This window comes from Marmota monax, unplaced genomic scaffold, assembly GCF_021218885.2.
Source record: "Marmota monax isolate L192 unplaced genomic scaffold, Marmota_monax_Labrador192_F-V1.1 WCK01_AAM20220418_F8-fsc00016, whole genome shotgun sequence".
Classification (NCBI taxonomy): Eukaryota; Metazoa; Chordata; class Mammalia; order Rodentia; family Sciuridae; genus Marmota; species Marmota monax.
Genome location: NW_026695209.1, coordinates 24,631,774 through 24,652,556, shown reverse-complemented (window position 1 = coordinate 24,652,556; position 20,783 = coordinate 24,631,774). Strand labels below are relative to the sequence as shown.

General features: G+C 34.1%; 1 protein-coding gene, 1 long non-coding RNA gene and 1 other non-coding gene across 4 annotated transcripts in view; 2 read left to right on the top strand and 1 right to left on the bottom strand.

Annotated features, from left to right (window-relative positions):
* Positions 1 to 20,783, top strand: part of LOC124083781 (uncharacterized) — a 28,667-nt gene that overhangs the window by 5,027 nt on the left and 2,857 nt on the right. For both annotated transcript variants that reach the window (XR_006848905.2, XR_006848904.2), the window contains exon 3: positions 10,989 to 11,070. This is a non-coding gene — a long non-coding RNA (uncharacterized LOC124083781). Of the gene's footprint in view, positions 1 to 10,988; positions 11,071 to 20,783 lie in introns of those variants that run through there.
* The window catches only part of Znf654 (zinc finger protein 654), a 78,836-nt gene continuing 65,356 nt past the window's right edge, over positions 7,304 to 20,783 (bottom strand). The window contains exons 7-9 of the mRNA XM_046430536.2: positions 17,100 to 17,241; positions 11,019 to 13,365; positions 7,304 to 10,427 (exon numbers count right to left, since the gene is read on the bottom strand). Coding sequence (XP_046286492.1) covers positions 10,420 to 10,427; positions 11,019 to 13,365; positions 17,100 to 17,241 — 2,497 coding nt within the window. The 3' untranslated portion in view covers positions 7,304 to 10,419. The remainder of the gene's footprint in view (positions 10,428 to 11,018; positions 13,366 to 17,099; positions 17,242 to 20,783) is intronic.
* On the top strand, positions 18,003 to 18,136 carry LOC124083825 (small nucleolar RNA SNORA70). The gene has a single exon (XR_006848928.1). It is a non-coding gene; the product is annotated as a small nucleolar RNA SNORA70 (small nucleolar RNA).

Sequence of the window (20,783 nt, the reverse complement as noted above, 5' to 3'; positions counted from 1 at the left end):
TATAAGATTTATATTGATTTCAAAATCAGTGGATAACAGCAATAGGGGGGAAAAAAGTTCCATCCTTGGTTTAATGATACCAAGGTAGTTGAACTCTTACGAAATGATCAGCTCATGGGTGTACCACTTTTGGAAGGAATCAATGTAATTCTCAAAGGAGTTGGTTGGCTTCTGAGATACATTTATTATAAGAGTGAGCCTGGGCCCCCTCCCCTCTCTTTTGCTTCCTTGCTGGCACACTGGTTCCATTTCTGCCTCTCCACATGTTGTGATATATCCAGGTGTGGCACCATGCTGTTTAGTGCTTCCAACCACCAGAATTGTGAACCAAATAAACCTCTTTTAGACTTTATCCAGTGTCAGATATTCTATTAAAACAACACAAAATAGACTAAGACACAGTGAAAAGCAACTTAATTGGGTTATCGTTAAAGCATACTTAGTAACTAGAATTCTTCAATTATAGAAACTTGGAAGTTTCTGGAAACTTCAAGAAAGTTATATAAATTCCAATAATTTGCCCAAATATCTTAGTACATTCATTGTTCAAAAATAGTTCACATTTAGTCTAAGATTATATGAATGTAATTATGTCACATTTTATTTTATATGACACAATTTTTCTCCACATTTTTTATTGGTACATTACAGTTATATATACTGGTGGCTTGTTGTTACTTATTTGTACATTCACACAATACATAATATAATAATATGATTTGCCCAATATCACCAGCACTTTCCCCCTTCCTTACCACCTCCCACCTCTTGGTTCCTTCCCTCTTTTGATATCCCTTTGATTTTCATGAGAATTGCATCCATTTTTCTTTTTCTTTTTCCCTTCTAGCTTTCTCATGAGAGAAAACATACAGCTCTTAACCTTCTGAGTTTGACTTATTTCACTTAATAGTCCCTAGTTCCGGCCATTTGCCTGGAAATGACATAATTTCATTTTTATTTATGGCTGAATAAAACTCCATTGTGTATATATACCAGATTTTCTTTATCCATTCATCTGTTGATGGACACCTAGGTTGACTGTGCTGCAATAAACATGGGTATGCATGTATCACTGTAGTATGATGATTTTAATTCTTCAGCATAAATACCAAGGAGTGGTATAGCTGAGTCCTATGGTGGTTCCATGCCTAGTGTTTTGAAAAACCTCCATACTGATTTCCATAGTGGTTATTTTCATTTACAATCCCATCAACAATGAAAAAGTGTTCCTTTTTCTCCACATCCTTTCTAGCATTTATTATTATTTGTATTCTTGATGACCGCTATTCTGACTGGTGTGAGATGAAATCTCAGTGTAGTTTTGATTTGCACTTCCCTAATTGCTAAAGTTATTGAACATATTTATGGGGAAGCAACCAGCACCTTGCCAGGGGCTCCTTTATCCTTCCCAAGGAGATATAAGCCACCAGAGAAAATAAGTCAGAAATAATTAAAGTTTTCAAGTAGAGCACCTGATAGATCCAGCCTACACAGGAGCTGGAGCTGGACAAATAAAAAATGGCCCCTGTAGTTTATTTAACAGAGTACATCAAAGGCAGAGATAAGGTTTCAGGGGTGGAGTTGGAGTCTTGCTTCTTGATGTCTTGCAGTCAACAGGTCGATTGGCATCTTGGCAAGTCACATCCATCTCTGAGAGGCTATGTGGCTGCAGCAGGTCACCCCCATCTCCGTTGCTGTGTGGGACCTCAGAAAGAGGTTGGATAGGGCTCATAATATGTCTGAGTGGTCTTGGCCAGAGGAAATTTCCACTGGAAGTTCCCAGATGCCAGATTCTCCTATTCACTAGGCTGTGATGCTGAGATAGTTCTCTCTTCACATTCCTAATTATTTCCTTTGCTGTGCAGAAGCATATTAATTTGATGCCATCCCATGTATTAACACATGGCACTATTTCCTGAGCTTTAGGGGTCCTATTGAGAAGATGTTGCCTGTGCCTCTATGTTAGAATGTTGACCCTGTATTTTCTTCTAGGAGTTTCATAATTTCTCGTTTAATTCCTAGGTCTCTGATCCATTTTGACTTGATTTTGGTGCAAGGTGAGAGATAAAGGTGTAGTTTCATTCTTCTACATGTGCATAACCATTTTTTCCTGGCCCAATTTTTTAAAAGGCTGTCTTTTTACCAATATATGTTTTTGACATCTTTGTCACGGATCAGAGGACTATAGATGTGTGGGTTTGTCTCTCTATATATATTCTATTCTGTAACTTTGGTCTATACGTCTGTTGTTATGTCAGTAGCATGCAGTATTTGTTTTTGTAGCTCTGTAGTATAAATTGAAGTCAGGTATTGTGACTGTAGCTTTTTTCTTTTTTTTGGCTTAGAATTGCTTTGGGTATTCTGGGCCTTTTAAATTTGTCCAAATGAATTTTAGGAATTTTTTTCTAGTTCTGTGAAGAATGTCATTGATATTTTGATGGGGATTGCATCAAATCTGTATATTGCTTTTTGTAGTAAGGCCGTTATAACAATATTAATTCTGCCTATTTACAAACATGGGAGGTCTTTCCTTGTTCTCAGGTTTTCTTCAACTTCTTTCTTCCTTCAGTGTTCTATAGTTTTCATTGTAGAGGTCTTTCACTTTCTTGGCTAGATTTTATTTATTTATTTATTTATTTATTTATTGGCTATTGTGAATGCAATTGTTTTTCTGATTTTTTTGCATAAATAGATTTATGTGATGAATTACATTTATTGGTTTGTATATATTAAACCATCCTTGTGTCTTTGGAATAAAACCAACTTGGTTTTTTTGTACAGTCTTCTTAATATTGAACATGACTTGCTAGTATTTTACAAAGTACTTTTGCATCTAAAGTTCATCAGGGATATTTGTCTATAATAGTTTTCTTGTATTGATGTGTCCTTATCTGGTTTTGTTATGAGTGTGATATTGGCTTTATAGAGTGAATTTCGAGCCTGTAGGATGTGACTTTTACGAACAATTTACAGTTGGGTCTCATTTTTTAATCCATTCTGCCAGCCTATGGCTTCTCATTAGAGTTGAGACCACTTACATTACTACAGAGAGATGTTTATTAATTCCTGGCATTTTGATTTACTTATAATGAGCTAGATTCTTATTTGTTTAGCTACTCTTCAAATGAAAGTTGTTCATCTGTGAACTCTTTTGAGTTTGTTTTTGATTTCTACTGTATGGAGTATTTCACTAAGTAAATTTTGTAGTGCTTGTTTAGTTGCCATGAATTCTTTTAATCTCTGTTTATCTTGGAAATTTTATATTTCTCTTCAATTTTGAAGGATAACCTTGGCTGGATATAGCAGCCTTGGTTGAGTTATTTTCTTTTGGGACTTGGAATATATCATTACAAGCCCTACTGCCTTTGAGAGTTTGTACTCAGAAATCAGAAATGATTCTGATTGGCTTGCCTCTAAATGTGACCTGATCTTTTTGTCTTGAGGCTTTTAAAATTCTATTTTTGTTCTGTATATTAGGCATTTTAATTATAATGTGTCATGAAAAGGTTTTTATTTTGATCTTGGGGTTCTGAATGCCTTCTGTATCTGGAAGTCCATCTCATTCTGAAGGTTCAGAACATTTTCTGTTGTTATTTTCCTGAAGATATTAATTTATTCCATTGGCCTACATCTCAAAACCCTCCTCAATTTCAGTGATTCTTAAATTTGCTTTCTTAATGTTGCCCCAGAGTTCTTGTATATTCTGATCATGGTCACTTTTTTTCCTTTAATAATGACTGACTGTTCAAGGCTGCCACATTGTCCTCCAGCTCTGAGATTCCATCTTCAACATGGCCTACTATAGTAGAGAAACTTTCAACTGAACATTTTATTTGATTTATTGTGTCTTTCATTTCCAAGATTTCTGGGGGGTTTCCCCTAATATTTCTATCTCCTTATTGAGTTTCTTATTCATATCCTGTACTTACTTCCTTAATTCATAAAGTTGTTATTCTGTGTTCTCTTGATCACTTTTTAAATGATTCTTTGAATTCTTTATCTGATATTTCATCCACATCAGTATCTTTGGGTCAGTTACTGGTGAATTATGAACTCTAGGAAGTGTCATATAACATTGTGTGCTCATGTTTCTTGTATTTCTGTTTTGTGAATATGTTGGGAGGCATTTCTCTTCTGCTCTTATGTATGGGCCTTTTTAGGGCACAGTCTTCACTTGCCAAAATGTCCTAGAATAATCTAGATTGAGACTCCCCTTGTAAGTGTGGTATCCGTAGCCTTGGTATTAATTCTGTTTTTGTTGTCAGTGGATGCCTGTAGGTGGGACCTGGGGACCTACCCCTGTCTGTTTCTACTTGGGGTCTGGTCACTAGTTTGGGTTTTCATCTTTTGTATTCTTTGTATTAAAGGGTAGCTAAAGATTGAGTATCATTAATTTGAGTGTGCAGCAAGGTGCACTACCAAAAGGTTAAGTTTAGTCCAACAGCAGAGTCTCTACCCTTTGAACTTACAGTATCCATGTAGGTTCCCAGAACCTCACAGAATAGGGCAAAACAAATAATAGAAACAACCAATGCAAACTATATATAGCATTAAAATAAATACCCAGTTCCTATTATGACATGTATAATATTATTGCCAACAAAACAGGAATGTGAGGTCAGCAATTGTCAGTAGTAAAAACAATAGCCATGAACCAAATCTGGCTTTAAAGCATACTACTGTCAACTATATCATCCACAGCACTACTAATTTCATCATCAATAATGATAGGGGCAGGAGTTACATAAATCAATTTTAAAAGATAATCAAGATACAGTTAAGAGAAAATAAAAAATTGAACAGAGACTGCAGAAGAGATGTAGCATGTGATGGTAATAAAGAAGGAAGAGAACAAATACCAGAAACAAAGGAGAGAAAAAGAGAGAATAATAGAATTTGGCTGTTAATAGAAAAAATACAATGAAAACATACAAACCAAAGAATCCTCTCAAAAGATAAAGCAAGGAAAAATAACTACAGTAAAAATTAAAAATGCGAAAATTGAAGAAAAAAAGAAACAAATATATATGTATATGTCTCTGAACCAATCAAGCACACACACACACACACACACCCAGGTTGGGGGCGGGGAGACCTTAGTCTCCACTAATGGTGGTCAGAATAGTCACCAAAGATGTATGGGCATTGACTATGCCCACCTGTCTTTCCATGTCTTCTTGAGCTATGTCCTGAAAGCAAAAGCAAGGGTTGTTAAACCCTTACTCTTTGTATTGCTCTCTGAGCTGCCAGTTGTAGTAGCTAAAGTCTGAATCTCATTCAAATAATTCTCAGCTTTCCTTCTCAGCAGTATAAGGTAGAATGGAATGGAATATACTGTCAGTTGGAATTTTGTCAACACAGACCAGATCAGTGCACTCCTAGGGTGCAGCTGCTTCAGAGTTAAGGGAGTGGACTTCTGAGGGGTGGGGCTTTGGTCTAATCAGGCCTCAGGGACTTTTTTGAGTGGTATCTGCTCTAGAGAAATTTGATCAACACACCCTTAGGGCCTGAAAGTTGCTCCTATCTTTTGGGGTTCTGGATCTAAGGAGCATCCCAAGAATGGGAGCCAGTTCTCCACACATGATGGTACCCAGAACATAGCCTTCCCAGAATTAATCCCTAAGTGTAATTCACACTCCCATTCATATTTCTGGTCTGCTTCTGCTGGTCACAGGAGCTTCCAGACTAAAAGAGAAGTGAGCTGGATTCCCCCTTCCTTTTCAACATGAATCCTCCTAGTTACAATCTTCTCTATGCCTGTTTCACTCATGTTCTTCTAGGTACACCTTATGCCGCACAGTAAGTGCTTGCAGATAGAATTTGGCTGTTAACAGAAGAAAATAAACATAAACAAATACACTGAAAAATATACAAATCAAAGAATCCTAACTCTCAAAAGAGAAGGCAAGGAAAATAACTATATTAAAAATGCTAAAATTGCTGATACCCTAGCTCTGCAACAACAGCCGCAGCATGACCACTTCAAGATGGCTCTGCCTCAGTTCTCTGAGGCCAGTTGGGAAACAGCCCTTTTCTTTTCAAACACTAGTGCTTACGGCAGCCTCGGGACCAGTTAAGTTCAGGGCTCTTTTCTGATCTCAGGTTTTTATGTACCAAATCTATTTCTGTATTCTCCCTTCCTCTGTGGTGAACCAGTGCCATTACAGCTGTCACTGTCATAACTGGCTTAGCTCCAAGGTACTCTGTCATCTTTGGTTAATATACCCAAATTTGATTATGACATTCTGATTGTCCAGTATTGAATTTTAGCGAAATCTCTTTCACCCATCTTACTGAGGAGCAGTACTTACGGCTGCTTGAATCCCATGCTGCAGAGCAGCTAAGAATATAGCCTTCCTCTAAACTGCTGTCTTGAATCCCCAATCAGAATTTTACACCTCAGAACTATACTGTTTCAACAACTTTCTCATTTGTGTAATATGTGCAAATCATGATAAATCATTATCTATTCTTTCACTTGCAGTTCTATCTCATTGCATTAAAAGTGGTTATTTTTCTACACAAAGCCTCATTTTTCCCATTTAAGTGTTATGGCCAACAACATCATTTTTGGTTACACATTAATTGACCTAAACATTTCCCCACTGAAATACTTTTGTAGGAATGTATTTCATTGTGATTTATATTTTAATATTTGTATGTGCTGGGGATTAAAACAAGAGCTTCACACATGCTAAGCATGTGCCCTACCACTGAGCTACACATCTAGATCTCCCTGTATAAGAGATTGAGTCTCCCCATTTCTCAGGCTTGCTCCAAACTCCTGTGCTCAAATGGTCCTTCTGCTGGGACTACAGGCCTGTGCCACCATGCCCAGGATATCCTAATATTTTAACATGACTTCAGTCTACTTTTTTTTTTATTTTTTAGCTCACCCAGAAGTTCATCTTTGTAGAATTACAAATACAGACATATCCATTCACTAGACAGTGAATGAATGGGTAAGCCTTTGGTGGAGAGTTCTGGTATTTCTTTACCCCCACTAAGCAGAGTTCTTTATCACACTGAAACCACTTACCTGAAGTGTCTTTAATGATAGAATTCTATCATCTGTTGTTCCTGCATATGGACATTTGTTAAAATAATGTTTAAAAATGTCTATTTTGTGTAAACTGTTAGATTTTTCTGTATTATAATGTTTATAAAAAAATCATACAATAATCTGTCGTAATGACAGTAACTGAAATACCCCATTCCTTTAATGATGAGACATAAAATATTTTACCTTAAATAAGCCTAATTCCTTTTGAAAGCATGTACTACATAAAACTGAACACTTGCATTATCAACAAGGACAATGTTTTATTGAACAAATCTATGTACAGTACAAAAAATTTCTTGAAATGAGACACTATTGTTGATTTATTGCAGTTCAATGGCTCAGTTTTAATTTGTACTCTTATAAAATGCAAAGTAAAATAATTTAATGTTCAACAAGGAAGCACAAATTTCCTTTCTTGCTGAATCGGTAATATCTTTCACATATTACAATTCCAAAATGCGTATGCAGCATTTACTCATTCCAAAAAGGTGTTTTACAGTACCAAATAAATTAAAAAATAAACACTATCATCCCTTTTAGGTTTTTTCACCCATACAATAGTATTAAACCAAACGTGAAAGGAATACGGCTGAACCTTCTGTGTGATTTGAAAAGAATCACAAGTTCAATAATATAAATTATGTATGCGTTATATAGTTGGTGTTTTTTTAAAAAAAGGAATATGGCTAAAGCCCAAAGTACCAGTGTCCTTGTCCACGGAGATTCCCCTTTTCAGTATAGTCTATGGTGAGCAGCAAAAATTCAGACTTGCTCTTTTCTTGACCTCGCTGACACAGCAGAAAGTTAATATTTAATTTTTTGAAGGAAATTTTTATTCAAAACAAAGATTTGAAACTTGATTCATGTAAGATGTCATATCCTCAAAAGAGAAGTAGAAAAGAAGAAAATGAAAATAATCTGAGGAGTAAAAAGACATTTTCCTTTTTTTCTGAATCCCAAATTAAAACTGTTAGAATTTTATGGACTCCATAAAAGCAAAAAGATGTAGGTTTACATTTTAGAAGACAGAAGAAAATACATTCTTTCAATAGGCGTTATTTGAGAAGTGTGTAAATAAAAAGAACAATGTAGTTAAGTAGAACTTCATGACATTTCTTGATTTTTATCAACCAATTTGATCTCTTGCAGAAAATTTTCTAACACAAAAGTAGGAGTAAAACTTTGGAGTAAAAACAGAATAATATCACATGGAATACGTTTGAAACATCTTAGCATGAACTTTAAAATCAGTGAAAATATTAACACTTTGTGGGCATATATTTGTGTCAATGATTACAACTTATAAAAAAATTAAAAGTAAAAAAAATGTGGCAAAATTCTATTTTAAACTTCTGGAATGTACAAAGCAGAAATTTTATTTCAAAAAAACTTCATTGTCCAGATGAACCAGTTTCCAAACAAAATTTTTATTACAAGATGTATTTTTAGAATGAAATGAAATAAAACTCAATTATTACATTTTCAGTATCACGAAGTATGGAAAACATTGTCCTTTAAAGAAAGGATTTAAAAACTTGATTAGGAGTTGTTTTTATTTATTTGTTATCTACATGTAAATTCCACAGCCTAATGTAGGCTACATAACAAAACAAACTTAAATTTCATTGGAATGGACGTAACGACCATCATTGCATAGTAGTGAATGCCCATGATAAATAAACTAATATAACTGAGACGTAGTTTTTAGATTATCTGATCTAATATGACCTGGAAATCAAATTTAATAAAAGTTTGGATGCTACCCTGGAAGAAATGTCCCATTTTTTCCTAATAATCTTACTCAAGAAGTTCCAGTATTCCTAAAATTTGTAGTAGTAGGATCTGATGAGATTGTCTGCCTTGAAAAAAAAAATTTAACAGCTGAAATAATTGGAATAGTTGGCTGACATCTGTATATTATGGGTCAGTTTTTAAAGAATTTGCCTTTGCATTTTACCTTTTTACTCCTGTTTTACTTTAACATACTATTAGGTAAAAGATCTTTAAGCATCCTCCTTTCAACAATGGGACAAATGGAAAACATCTGAGAGGGTATTTTAAAAAATTTTAAAATGTATGTTTTAATAATTTATTAAGTTAAATCTTCCTTAGGAAAATTACTGGTCACCAAGGAAAATAATGCATTAATATATCTCTTACTATGTTCCTGCTGTGCAAATTTTTGTGTAAATACTTACTTTTATATATAAACATTACTATGCAGACCAAATTCATCACTAATGAATAAAAAACTTAAGTAGTATGGCTTATTTTGGAATTAATTCTAACTGAATAAAATGAATGAATTCTCAACCTGATTCTTAGCTGACATTTTTTTAAGCCAGTTATTTTCATAGGACTGTACTTAGATAACTCACACTAATGTCTAAAGGACCTTACTATGAATCATCAAGCAATGTCCTAACATTATATACAAATAAAATATCCCAGTGTGCTTTTACCATTATTCACATTGAAGAATTTGCAATTCAGTGTTTTCCTTCAACTACGTAGCCTGTAATGGTCTTAGATTCCTCCCATAATACCCCCAAATTTCCGATGGTACTTTTCCATTTAATTGACACTGATGTGTTTTAAAGTATAACCAATTTATATTACAAAAGCGGAAAGTGGAAGGTTCTATCAAGAGCTCATTAGCAAAGCATTGTTTTTTTATTGTTTTTTAATTTTAAATGCTGGTATCATCATTCATTGAGGTTTGGCCTGTCTAATCAATCTGGAAACAGTTACAATCTTTAATAGCATGGTGATAAAGCAAGCTTTTTTCTATGTATCAGCTACTAAATTATATCACAAACCAAATAGCAGTGGTTCCTTAAAACGGTTGACCAGAAAGAAGGACATAATCTGATTATGTATGACAAAAAAACAAATTCCATTTGTAGAATGATTTACATTGTTTATTATTTTAAACCAGCTCTCCCTCCACCTCCTTTTTTTTACTGGGTTAACTTTTCCTTTTCTGTAAGGCCATAGCTGGGTTTTTTTTTCCCCTCCGATTTATTGCCCAAACATGTTTTCACATAAGCAAAACTGAACATGCTGCTATTAATCATCATAAAGTTTTTGAAAATGTGGTTTTCTGGATAACTGGTACTTTGGGAGTTTTATAATAACCCTTTTGGAGTCTTAAACCAGCACATCTCCTCTGCAAGTTCATTCTAGAAAATGTGCTTTGTCTTTTATCTTTAGTAATCCGAGACCACTCTAAAATTAAGGCCATCAGGGAAATAGCAAACTGATGATGCGTTTTCTTGAAGTAGTGTTTTTTTTTGTTTTGTTTTGTTTTTTTTCACACTACTGCTTGTTCGACAGATCTTTCTGAAACATTTTTATCAGGCACCTGTAAAACAGAACATGTCTATTAATTCAAATTTTATATATGTTCAAAAGGAATTCTAAGTCAGATTCCCATTTAACTCATACCCTTAGTCAAAGGATATTGCATTAATAGAAAGGCAATCTCTTTTTTTACTCCTTTTTGTTTTCTTTCAACTATTTTCTTACTTCTATTTTTTATAATACTCAACTTCACTTGATTTATATTCTGGCATGCAGCTGAAAAAGCATTTCCATAAAAATTATTTTGTTTCTAAAACTTTTATTACATGAAATTTTAATGAAGAAAAGCCTGTGATATAGTGGAAAAAGTAGGATAAAATATACAAAACTTTTATTGAAGTCCTGGCTTCCCCAAATTACTTTCCTATGCCTATGCAAAACTTGTGAATTTCAGTTATGTGATCTATAAAACAGGAATAGAAATATCACCTAACAGTGCTTGTGAATTAAAGGAAGTAATGTGTGGGGTGGTGCTTTATTACATATGTTGTGCAAATGTTAATTATTTTAGCCCCATAAAGATGTATTATACCTATATTTATGGAACTTCATATTTCTACAGATACATCTAATGAGAACATAGAAGACTTACTTTCATCATCTGAATCAAATCCAAAGAGTGTCTGACATTTCTTTTGTGCAAGGTGAGCCTCAAGTGCTTCTGCATTACAGTAGGTGGTCAGGCATTTGCCACATCTTAATCTTTTCACTGATTTTTTATAAATGTTATCTTGATCAGAACAGGCATCTACTCTATCAGTCAGAAATTTTCTGCGTTTTGGCATACTAAGGTACCGTTCATCAAGGTAACTAGGAGGCAATGGTCTAACATATGGCTTTGTTAAAATTAAGCCATATGAAGTATGTTCACTTGCAAGATTTGGTTTGGATGGTGCCTGAGATACTGGCAGGGTATTATGTTCTTGTGGTACAACAGAGGGTAAAATAGAACCATTTTCTGTCCTGATTCTGTTTCCATCAGTTTTCAAAGCAGGATCTGATGAAACTAGAGGTGCTTGCTCTATTTCACTGTGTCCATTGACTAAATCACTAATACTACAACTATTTTCTGAATTTGGCTCTATGTCAGGCATCTTTTGGTCTATCAAGCTTATATTTGAAACAGTGTCATCAGAATGTTCATTTCCATTCTGGACTAAACTGTCCGATTTGTTTTCCATACTTTCTATACATGTCTTTGGTTCTGTAGAATCTCTCCTTGATTTGCTAGTAGGAACTGGCAGACTAACAGTTTGTTTCTCATTACTAGATGAGTCTTTCTCCTGATGAATAGAATTTGAATCTGTATGAACATCCAAAAGAACTGCTTCACTTGGTTGTACAGACGATTCTGGTGTTTTACTTAAATAATGCTGAGCCTCATGTTCATATAGCAGAGGAAGATCTTCAAAAAGCTCATGGCATTCTGGAAAACTACACTGAGCTTGAAATATCCTGTGACTTTTCGTATGCTGGGCAAGTTGGAATGGCAACTTAAACGACTCATTGCAATTAAAATGCAAACAAAAGTACACATTTGGATAGCTGTGTCTATTAAGGTGATCTATAAAATGTTGAGAATCTTCAAACTGCCTTTGACAAAATTTGCACTTTCCTTTGCTCCACTTCATTACTGTTTGTCGCACATTTAAGTCAGTTGGATGTACAGTCCTTGCATGTGTGTTTAGAAATCCAATTCTCTTAAATATTCTGACACAGCCAAGAGCAGGACACTTAAAATTTCCTTCTTGATCTGTAGCATATATGTCTTTTGGATGGCACACAGTTCCATTGATTTTATGAAGTACTGAAGTTTCTTGATTCAGGTCATAATCATCATCTTCATAATCACCTTCTTCATCTTCTTCCTCCCCGTAGTCATCCTCACATTGAGGTAAAGGCTCTGAAACATTATTTAAAGAAGTATCAGGATTGCCATTTTCAATAATGTTTTCAATCACATCTTCTGGTACACTTAGGGGAATTTCAATGAATTCAGCCACATGCTCAGGAATGACTTCTTTGTTTCCATCACTGGAAGCAGTCAGAGTTCCTACTTCCAAATCCTTGTTATCAGAATTTCCATTTTCAAATGAAATGGAAGGACTGGAATAATTTATTTCTTCCAAAGCAGTGATTTCCTGATCATCTTGTTGAGCTGCAGCAATTTGCTGTCTCTGTATCTTCTTAACATGATTCTTTAAATGCTTCTGCATAAGTCCTCTGTTTCTAAATTTCCTACCACATATTACACATGAAAAACTGCCTTTCTTCTGATGAGCCTGGGCATGCCTTACAATATGACCACCAAGAAATTCCTTGTTGCATAGCATACACCGATGTCTAGGAACATTGTGATCCACTTTGGAAGTGTTAAGAGCTGTAAGGTTTTTCTTTGTATTAACATGACCTCTAGGTTGCACTCCAGATAGATCATCAGCATCAGTCTCTCCAGTGCTCTGATCTGTAAGAGAGTCAAGCCCTTCATCTAAACTTTGCTGTTCCACTGTCTTTTTTAGATTACCTGTAGAATTTTCCAGTGTACTTTCATTTAGAAATCTAACTGCTGATTTATCATTCAGTAATGCCACACAGTTCTTCTTAATCATTACAAAGTTCCAAAATTCAGGATCAAAAAACAATCCCTTTTTCAAAATTGGAAGTAATTCAAAACGAACACGATTTTGAACACTACTTGTGCCTTCATTATATTCTTCATCTGGACGTTTGTAAAGCTCTTCAACAGTATGATAAGCTTCTAAGGAGCGCTCTAGAAAAAATATTGAAAGCGCACAAATCCTGAGGATCTCCAAATCATTTGGCAAAAAATGTGCAATTGTTTTATAAATTAGACATTTAGTCTTAGGATCATCATGAAGGTCAAGTTGTAGAGCACAACCACAAATTTCAACACAAATTTGCAAGCCTTCTTCTTCAACCTGTAAAAAGAAAAATATTACTACTAAATAACTTTTTTTAAAAAGTGATTATAGCAACTTTTTTTAAAAAAATACAATTATGAAGGGGAACCTTTTAGCACACAGTATTTCAAGGTGCAATTTTCCTTAATTGGTAGCTTTAACTCCTGTTTATTATTATCTTTCTTTTTTTAAAACAAGAAATCTGAAATAGATAGGACATTAGTTTTCACTTTAATTTTCAAGTTTAACAAACTCAGTAACCACAACAAAATATTTCATAAGTTTCAGTTATTACAACGGCTTACAAATGCAAGATTGATCACTTTATTACTTTAAATACCACTCTTACATTCTTTGACAGAAGGGTTAACTTGGAAATAGTGTTAAGAAATAATTTTATGCCAGTCATGCCTGTAATTCCGGTGACTGGGGATACTGAGGCAGGAGGAACACAAGTTCCAGGCCATCCTCAGGAACTTAGCAAGCTTTGTCTCAAAATTTAAAAGTAAAAAGAAATGGTGAGTACTTTAGTGGTAAAGCACCCCTAGGTTCAATCTACAGTTCCAAAACCAAAAAACAAAACTATTATGGAAATTTTTATAATGGTATACTAAACATTACGTATTTTACTGTTAATATTATTTATTTTCAATGCTAGGAATCAAAGCTAGGGCTTCGTGCATGCTCAAGTCCTCTATTACTGAACTACCACCCCACCCCAAGAAATGTTTATCCAAATAAAGGGGAAATGCAGTGTACATGAACAGAGTAGTTATCATTTGGCAATCTAACAGAATATCAGAATACTAAGCCTACTGGAAAATATCTAAAAATAATTTAAACTTTAAAACTTTTATTAATTACTCAAAGACAAATGTAACAGCCTTTATTTAGGAATCTGTTGTTGATCCATCTTAAGTTATAAATAATTCCTCTAACAATTTGAAAGAATCTATAAATACTTAAAATCATACACACACACACACACACACACACATATACAATGTACATACATATATGGTGCATATGTTACATAGTCATACTGCCTGCATATGATTATAGATGACAGGAAAGAGTACTATCTTGCCAGCCTCGTGCCCTCTTAATTCCTTACATGATGTCAAACCCTGCTTAACTAATTACAGTTCCAAAAACAGGCCTTAACTTCAGAGACTGTTCCCACTTTATCCGGGTGATAAATTCCTACTGATCTATTCGTTATTTTAGTATCAATTCTACTCTGTAATCAGTTCTCTCCATCCATCTTGGCTCCTGCCCTAAGGTAATCACTATTCTTTCCACTAAGAAAGACTTAACAATTTATATCTAAGAGGCATTTACATATTGTTTTAGAATTATCTACATATATGCCTACCTTTGAATTCCTAAATCACAGGCACAGTATCTCATTTTTTGTATTTTCCTATGGTTAGCAGAGAAGTTTGGTACATAGTGACCACTGAATAAATGTTTGCACAATGAATGGGAATCAAATTTATTCTACTATCTTTGGATTGCTCCTATAAATCCATCATCTCGGGCTTGAAATACTTTCTGAATTAAAAATTTTTAAGTCTATTACAATTAATTTTCCCACCTACATTTTCCAAGTATAACAAATTCAAGATCCACTAGTTTAAAACATAATTCCTTCTCTACCTTTCTCTTAAGTTCTGTATACATCCTCTGTCTTGACTTGTAAGATTATAAAGTATTCAAATGCACACGTTTTTTAAAATTTTAAGATCATCAGAAAAGTAAATAGGCTATTTCCTTACCTGAAATCCTTTAGTGGTTTCAGAATTATAAACTGAAGTTACAATGTTTAGTGAAGCATTCAAGTCCCTTTAGGAATAACCCCTAACCCCTAAAATCTCAACTCTCATCCACTTCACCATGTTTCTTGTTCCCGTATTAATGCCACCAGACAGTTGTGAAAAATAAATAATAAAATGAGGAAGAAGTGTTCTGTAAACCACAAAATTTTCTACAAATGTTAGTACTGTCCTCATCTGTTAAAACCCAAGCTAAAGCATCTTCCCTTCTTTATGAAGCCTTGGCAGATACACTATTTGTGATACCTTCTTCCGAATTCACTGTTAACTATGCCTTTTCTCATAGCACTGAAACACTTGAATGATCTCTATCAGATAAAAGCTTTTTTAGTAGGGCATAAACCATTAAGCATCATATTTTTGATGTTTATTTTATCTTTGAATTTTTCCTCAGTCTTATGTATTCTTAGGTTAACCAGACACACGATTGTGATACCTTCTTCCGAATTCACTGTTAACTATGCCTTTTCTCATAGCACTGAAACACTTGAATGATCTCTATCAGATAAAAGCTTTTTTAGTAAGGGCATAAACCATTAAGCATCATATTTTTGATGTTTATTTTATCTTTGAATTTTTCCTCAGTATTATGTATTCTTAGGTTAACCAGACACACGAAAGTAAGAAAGCTCTATAAATAATCAGAAAAATCAACATAATATAAACTTTCTATAACACAGGCTCTCAACTTTTGGTACAAATGAGAACTATATGTAAACACAGAGATAAATAGATGCATATGGATACATCTTGATTTTTTAAAATGAAGTCTTATCAGTGGACTCAGATACACATCATATGTTAAGTGTTCTATACCATAGTTTGTTTCTATACAGGAGAGGTAACTCTGACAATACATTTGAATAATAGTTAACTATTCAGTAAGGACACTATAAATGCAATTTAAAAATTAGAAATAAAAAAGCAAAGCAAAAACCAAACAATGCTGCCAACTTTATATATCATGGGAACACAATTACTATATGGTCACACATCTAATGAGTGATGTGATAGTGTGATAAATACATAAATAAGAAAAAAATCAAAATATATTATTGAACAGCTGTCTCCTTACATATTTAAGAGTAACTTACATAAATACTGAATTAAGTGGAGCTAGAAAATGGAGGATAGCTTTATCTTTCCTGACTTTGTATTGAAAGTCTTGTTAGTATTTCGAGTGAAAGTCATTAAAAAAAACAACAACATATTATTTAATTGATGCCTCTTTATGTATTTAAAAGTAACCCACAAAAAGTCAATTAAATGGAGCTACAAAATAAAGGGTGGCCTTATCTTCCCTATCTTTGTATTCAAGATCTTGTTAATAAAATTTGAAGGGAAAAGTACAGAATTCACTTTCATGACTATGTAAAATTCATATATAGAATTAATCATTTGCAAGTGGCCCAAGAAAAACTTGATTCAGGACTATTTTTAAAACCAGGCAATGAGTTTTTATAATTACTTTAGATAAATACTTTAAATATTGTCCTTAAGTTTCAAACATGCCAGAATTCATTGTTCCTTTTGATATAAACACCAGTGTTAAACTATAAACTAAGCTTTTCTGTGACAGTGAACGGGTGTTCCCTATAGACATGTAAAGGTCATTTGCAAATTAATATTTTACAGTTGGAATTTAGAATAATGTCAAAAGTGACAACATATTTAGTCATAAGAGATAATAGCTTCTTATTGAAGCAACTGTTCCCAAATTTTTAGTAAACTGACTTTTTTTCCACATTGGGAGTTTGGAGTTAGGGGAGAGGAGGATGTAATATATGGAGAATGAAGTCTTAAAATCCTCCTTATTTTTAATTTTATAGTCAAATAAATTTTATAAGAGATTCGAGTTTCAGTGAATTGTCATTTAAATTTATTTTAAAATTCAAGGGATAAATATATCCTATTTACCTCATCTTTAATGATTTTCATGAAAGGAAATATGACTCTCACATTAGTTGCTGTTCTTAAAAGCTGGTAGCATTGATCTACAAAAACTTGTTTTGAAGGATTAGATTTAAGCTGTAGTTTACTCCATATGAAAATCAACTCCCTGTAAATGAGAAAAAAAAAGAGAAATATCAAAAATACAGTTTATTCAAATACAGACATTAGCTATCTTTCCCTGATTCTACAATGCCAATGCCCTGGCAAAGATATGCACGAAGTGGGTGTAAATGTGTATGCTGACCCCCAAGCTACTTCTGCTATCTAAGACTAACAGAAGCTAAGACAAAAAGAGACCAAAAGGTACAGTTTTGTAATGAAGGAATGAATTCCAATCATATGTTGGCATATTAGAATTAGATCAAAAGAGAAATTGTAATCCCAATGTACCAATACTGATATAATTTCAAAAAGCCATAAACTTTGGTTTATCCTACTTATAAATTTAGAAACCAATGTTGTAGACTATCTTAATCTATTAAGGTACCAAAAGTAATATACATTAAAATTCTGAATAATCGTATTGATTCTGAAATTGTTTTCTATGTTTTAAATCATTCTTTTTTTAGGTTCTAATACTTTAAGCAGATAAGCTATGTACCATTTAAAGTATTTCAGAGGTAGATTCCTTTCTAAAATATAGCCAAGCTTACAGGATAAATAAGGCTAGAAACAGTGGGTTTTGAGGCAAAGGTAGAAGATATAATTGATATATTTGATTATCTAATTTTAACAAATTAGAAATTTTTAAAACTTGTCATAAAAGTTAGGCAAAGCATCATAATCTAACTGATAAAATTTTTTTGAGTGATTTAACTGAATATGTACTTTAAGCCGAGCACATATAGGTATTCAATCTGTGGAAATTTGCAGCCATTTAAGCTGACTGGGCATCTTTCTTCTTGGGGCCCCAGGGTGTAATACTTGCAAACAGCAGCATCCTCAGTGATAACTCAAGTGTTGCTTGTTTAGATTACCCTAAGGGTCCTTTGAAAACAGGATCCAATGGACCTTCCTGTCTCCTAGGCTGTTCATAATCGAGGGCTCCAGACAGGTATTTGAAATGCTTTTGGAAGTCCCCAGGGCACAGTGATCAGAGATTATACTGACCAAATCATCACGTCCATCTGCACCAAGTTGCAGAACAAGGAGCATGATGTGATTAAGGTCTTAGCCAGGGCTCAAGTTCAAATTCCCTGGTCACAGAAGATTCACATCTTAAAGAAATAGGGCTTTACTAAGTTTAATGCAGATGAATTTGAAGACATGGTGGCTGAGAAGTGGTTCATCTTGAATGGCTATGGGTCTTATTCATCCTTAATCATGGTCCCTGGACAAGTGGCGAGCCCTGCACTTGTGAGGGCTTCCCCTGTGCTTCCTGTCCCCTCTTTAGTCATGCCCACCAATAAATGCTACTTCCTACCCCTCTCCCCAAATCTAAGGACACTTTGATTACCATATAGTCTACTTAAGAGACAAAATACAGAAAACACAACACAGAAAATAATAGCAGGTAAAGAAGTAAAACCAAAATTCCATCTCTATTTCATACTAGCTGTGTGGATGCTCTTCAGTTCACCACAAATCCTCCTTTAGAACATTCACCAGGTTTCACACCTTCCTTCCAAATCTCTAGCTCTCAATTCTTTCCAAATTTTCATGCCTGTGTATTTCAACTTAGATTTCTACCACAATAACCCAGTTAGAATTAATCATATTCCTGGCAAGTTGTTGATCTTTTTCTAGATCAGTGACACTAAATATTCCTCAACCCTGCAGGTCCTAACTTGTTTATTTTCTAGCACATTTACATTTCAATTATATTTTTGCTCTCAGCTCTATCCTTCTTTCTCAGTGCTATCTTAGGCCCCTTAAGTTTACAGATGTACTACTACAGTGGTTGCTAACCTGATTTGTTTCCAGCCTCCCTGATCATTATACTTGGTGCTTATTCAATATGATACTCAGTGTTAACAGCAACAGAAACATGGGTGAGTGAAAAGGATCAATACTTGAGCCTTAGGTAGTTTTCTAGGGTGGTCTCCTCATTGTCGGTAAAACTGCTTCATTTATTTTCACTATTGTTTTGTTGTTTATCCTGATTGTACTCCTCATTTCAAAGATCAGCCATCTTTCAAAGTTTCTCTTCATGAATACCCCAAACTAAAGTGAAAACTATTTCAGAATAGATCTCATCCCTCTTACCTTTTATTGCCTTCATACCTTTCATATGCTTCCTTGTATATGTTTTATAGGTTGCATTTCCCCACTTTTAATACATTATAAATCACCTCAGTGACATGTTGTACAGTGGTAATAGTGGCAAGAACACGTAATTGGGGATGAAACCCCTAAATTTTAATATCACATTAAATACTAATTGGAGGTAACAGTGAGCCATAAGTTTCTGGGAATGGCTCTAATATTATAAGGGTGAAACTCCCATGGTCATGTCTCCTATGTGACCTCTCTTCCCACTTATTCAGGAGTGGGAAACTGACCCCAATCAAGCCAGAGTCCCTGGGGTATTAACTCTAAATTATGAAACTTGGGGACTCTTGGTGTTCTGCTATCAAGAGCAGGAGACACTGAAGCAAAATGACAGAGAAAACAAATTTTTAAGTCCTTTCAGTGGCTGTATCCTTAAGTGGATGAATGGATATAAAAAATGTGGCATTTATATACAATAGAATACTACTCAGCAATAAAAAAAAAATCATGGCATTTGCAGGTAAATGGATGGCATTAGAGAAGATTATGCTAAGTGAAGTTAGCCAATCCAAAAAAAAATAAATGCCAAATGCCGAATGTTTTCTCTGATATAAGGGGGGTGACTCAAAGTGGGGTAGGGAAGGAGAGCATGAGAGAATGATTATTTCTAGATAGGGAAGAGGGGTGGGAGGGAAAAGGAGGGGGAAGGGGATTAGCAAGGATGTAGGAATGTGATGGTCATCAATATACAAAATATATGTTATGAAGATTTGAATTTGGTGTCAATATACCTTATATACAGAGATATGAAAAACTGGTATATATGTGTATTAAGAATTGTAATGCAAAAAAAAAAGAGTACACGTATAATGGCATAATTTTGGCGTGAACATACATTATATACAGAGTTACGAAAAACTGCTGTAAATGGATAATAATGAGTGTAAGGCATTCCACTATTGTCATGTATGTAAAAATAAATAAATAAATAAATTGGAGGGGGGGAGAAAACAAATTTTTTAAGAACACTAGCAATCTCCCTGTCCCTGATAGCAGTTATCTTGAGGACTGACTGTATTTCTGCTCTTCTTGTGTCTCATGTCACATTCCAGTATGCTTTCAATAAATATTATCTTTCCTCTATGCTAGTGAAACACATCTCTTACTTCCAGACTAGTTAAATTGTGTAAATTACAACTCCATTTTTTATTAGCTTTGTTTCTTTTATCTCTTTCAGCTACAGCTTCCTTATACATAAAAACTGAGATTATTACTATTCAACATTTAAAAAAAAATTTTTAAATATTGTTTTAGTGTTTGAAAAGAAAGACTGAAGATATATTAATTTCATTAAATGCTTTGGTTTCAGAAGTTATCAAAAGGGACATCAGATGTAGTAACTGAAATTTCAAAAATAAGATTAAAAAGCCAATGCTC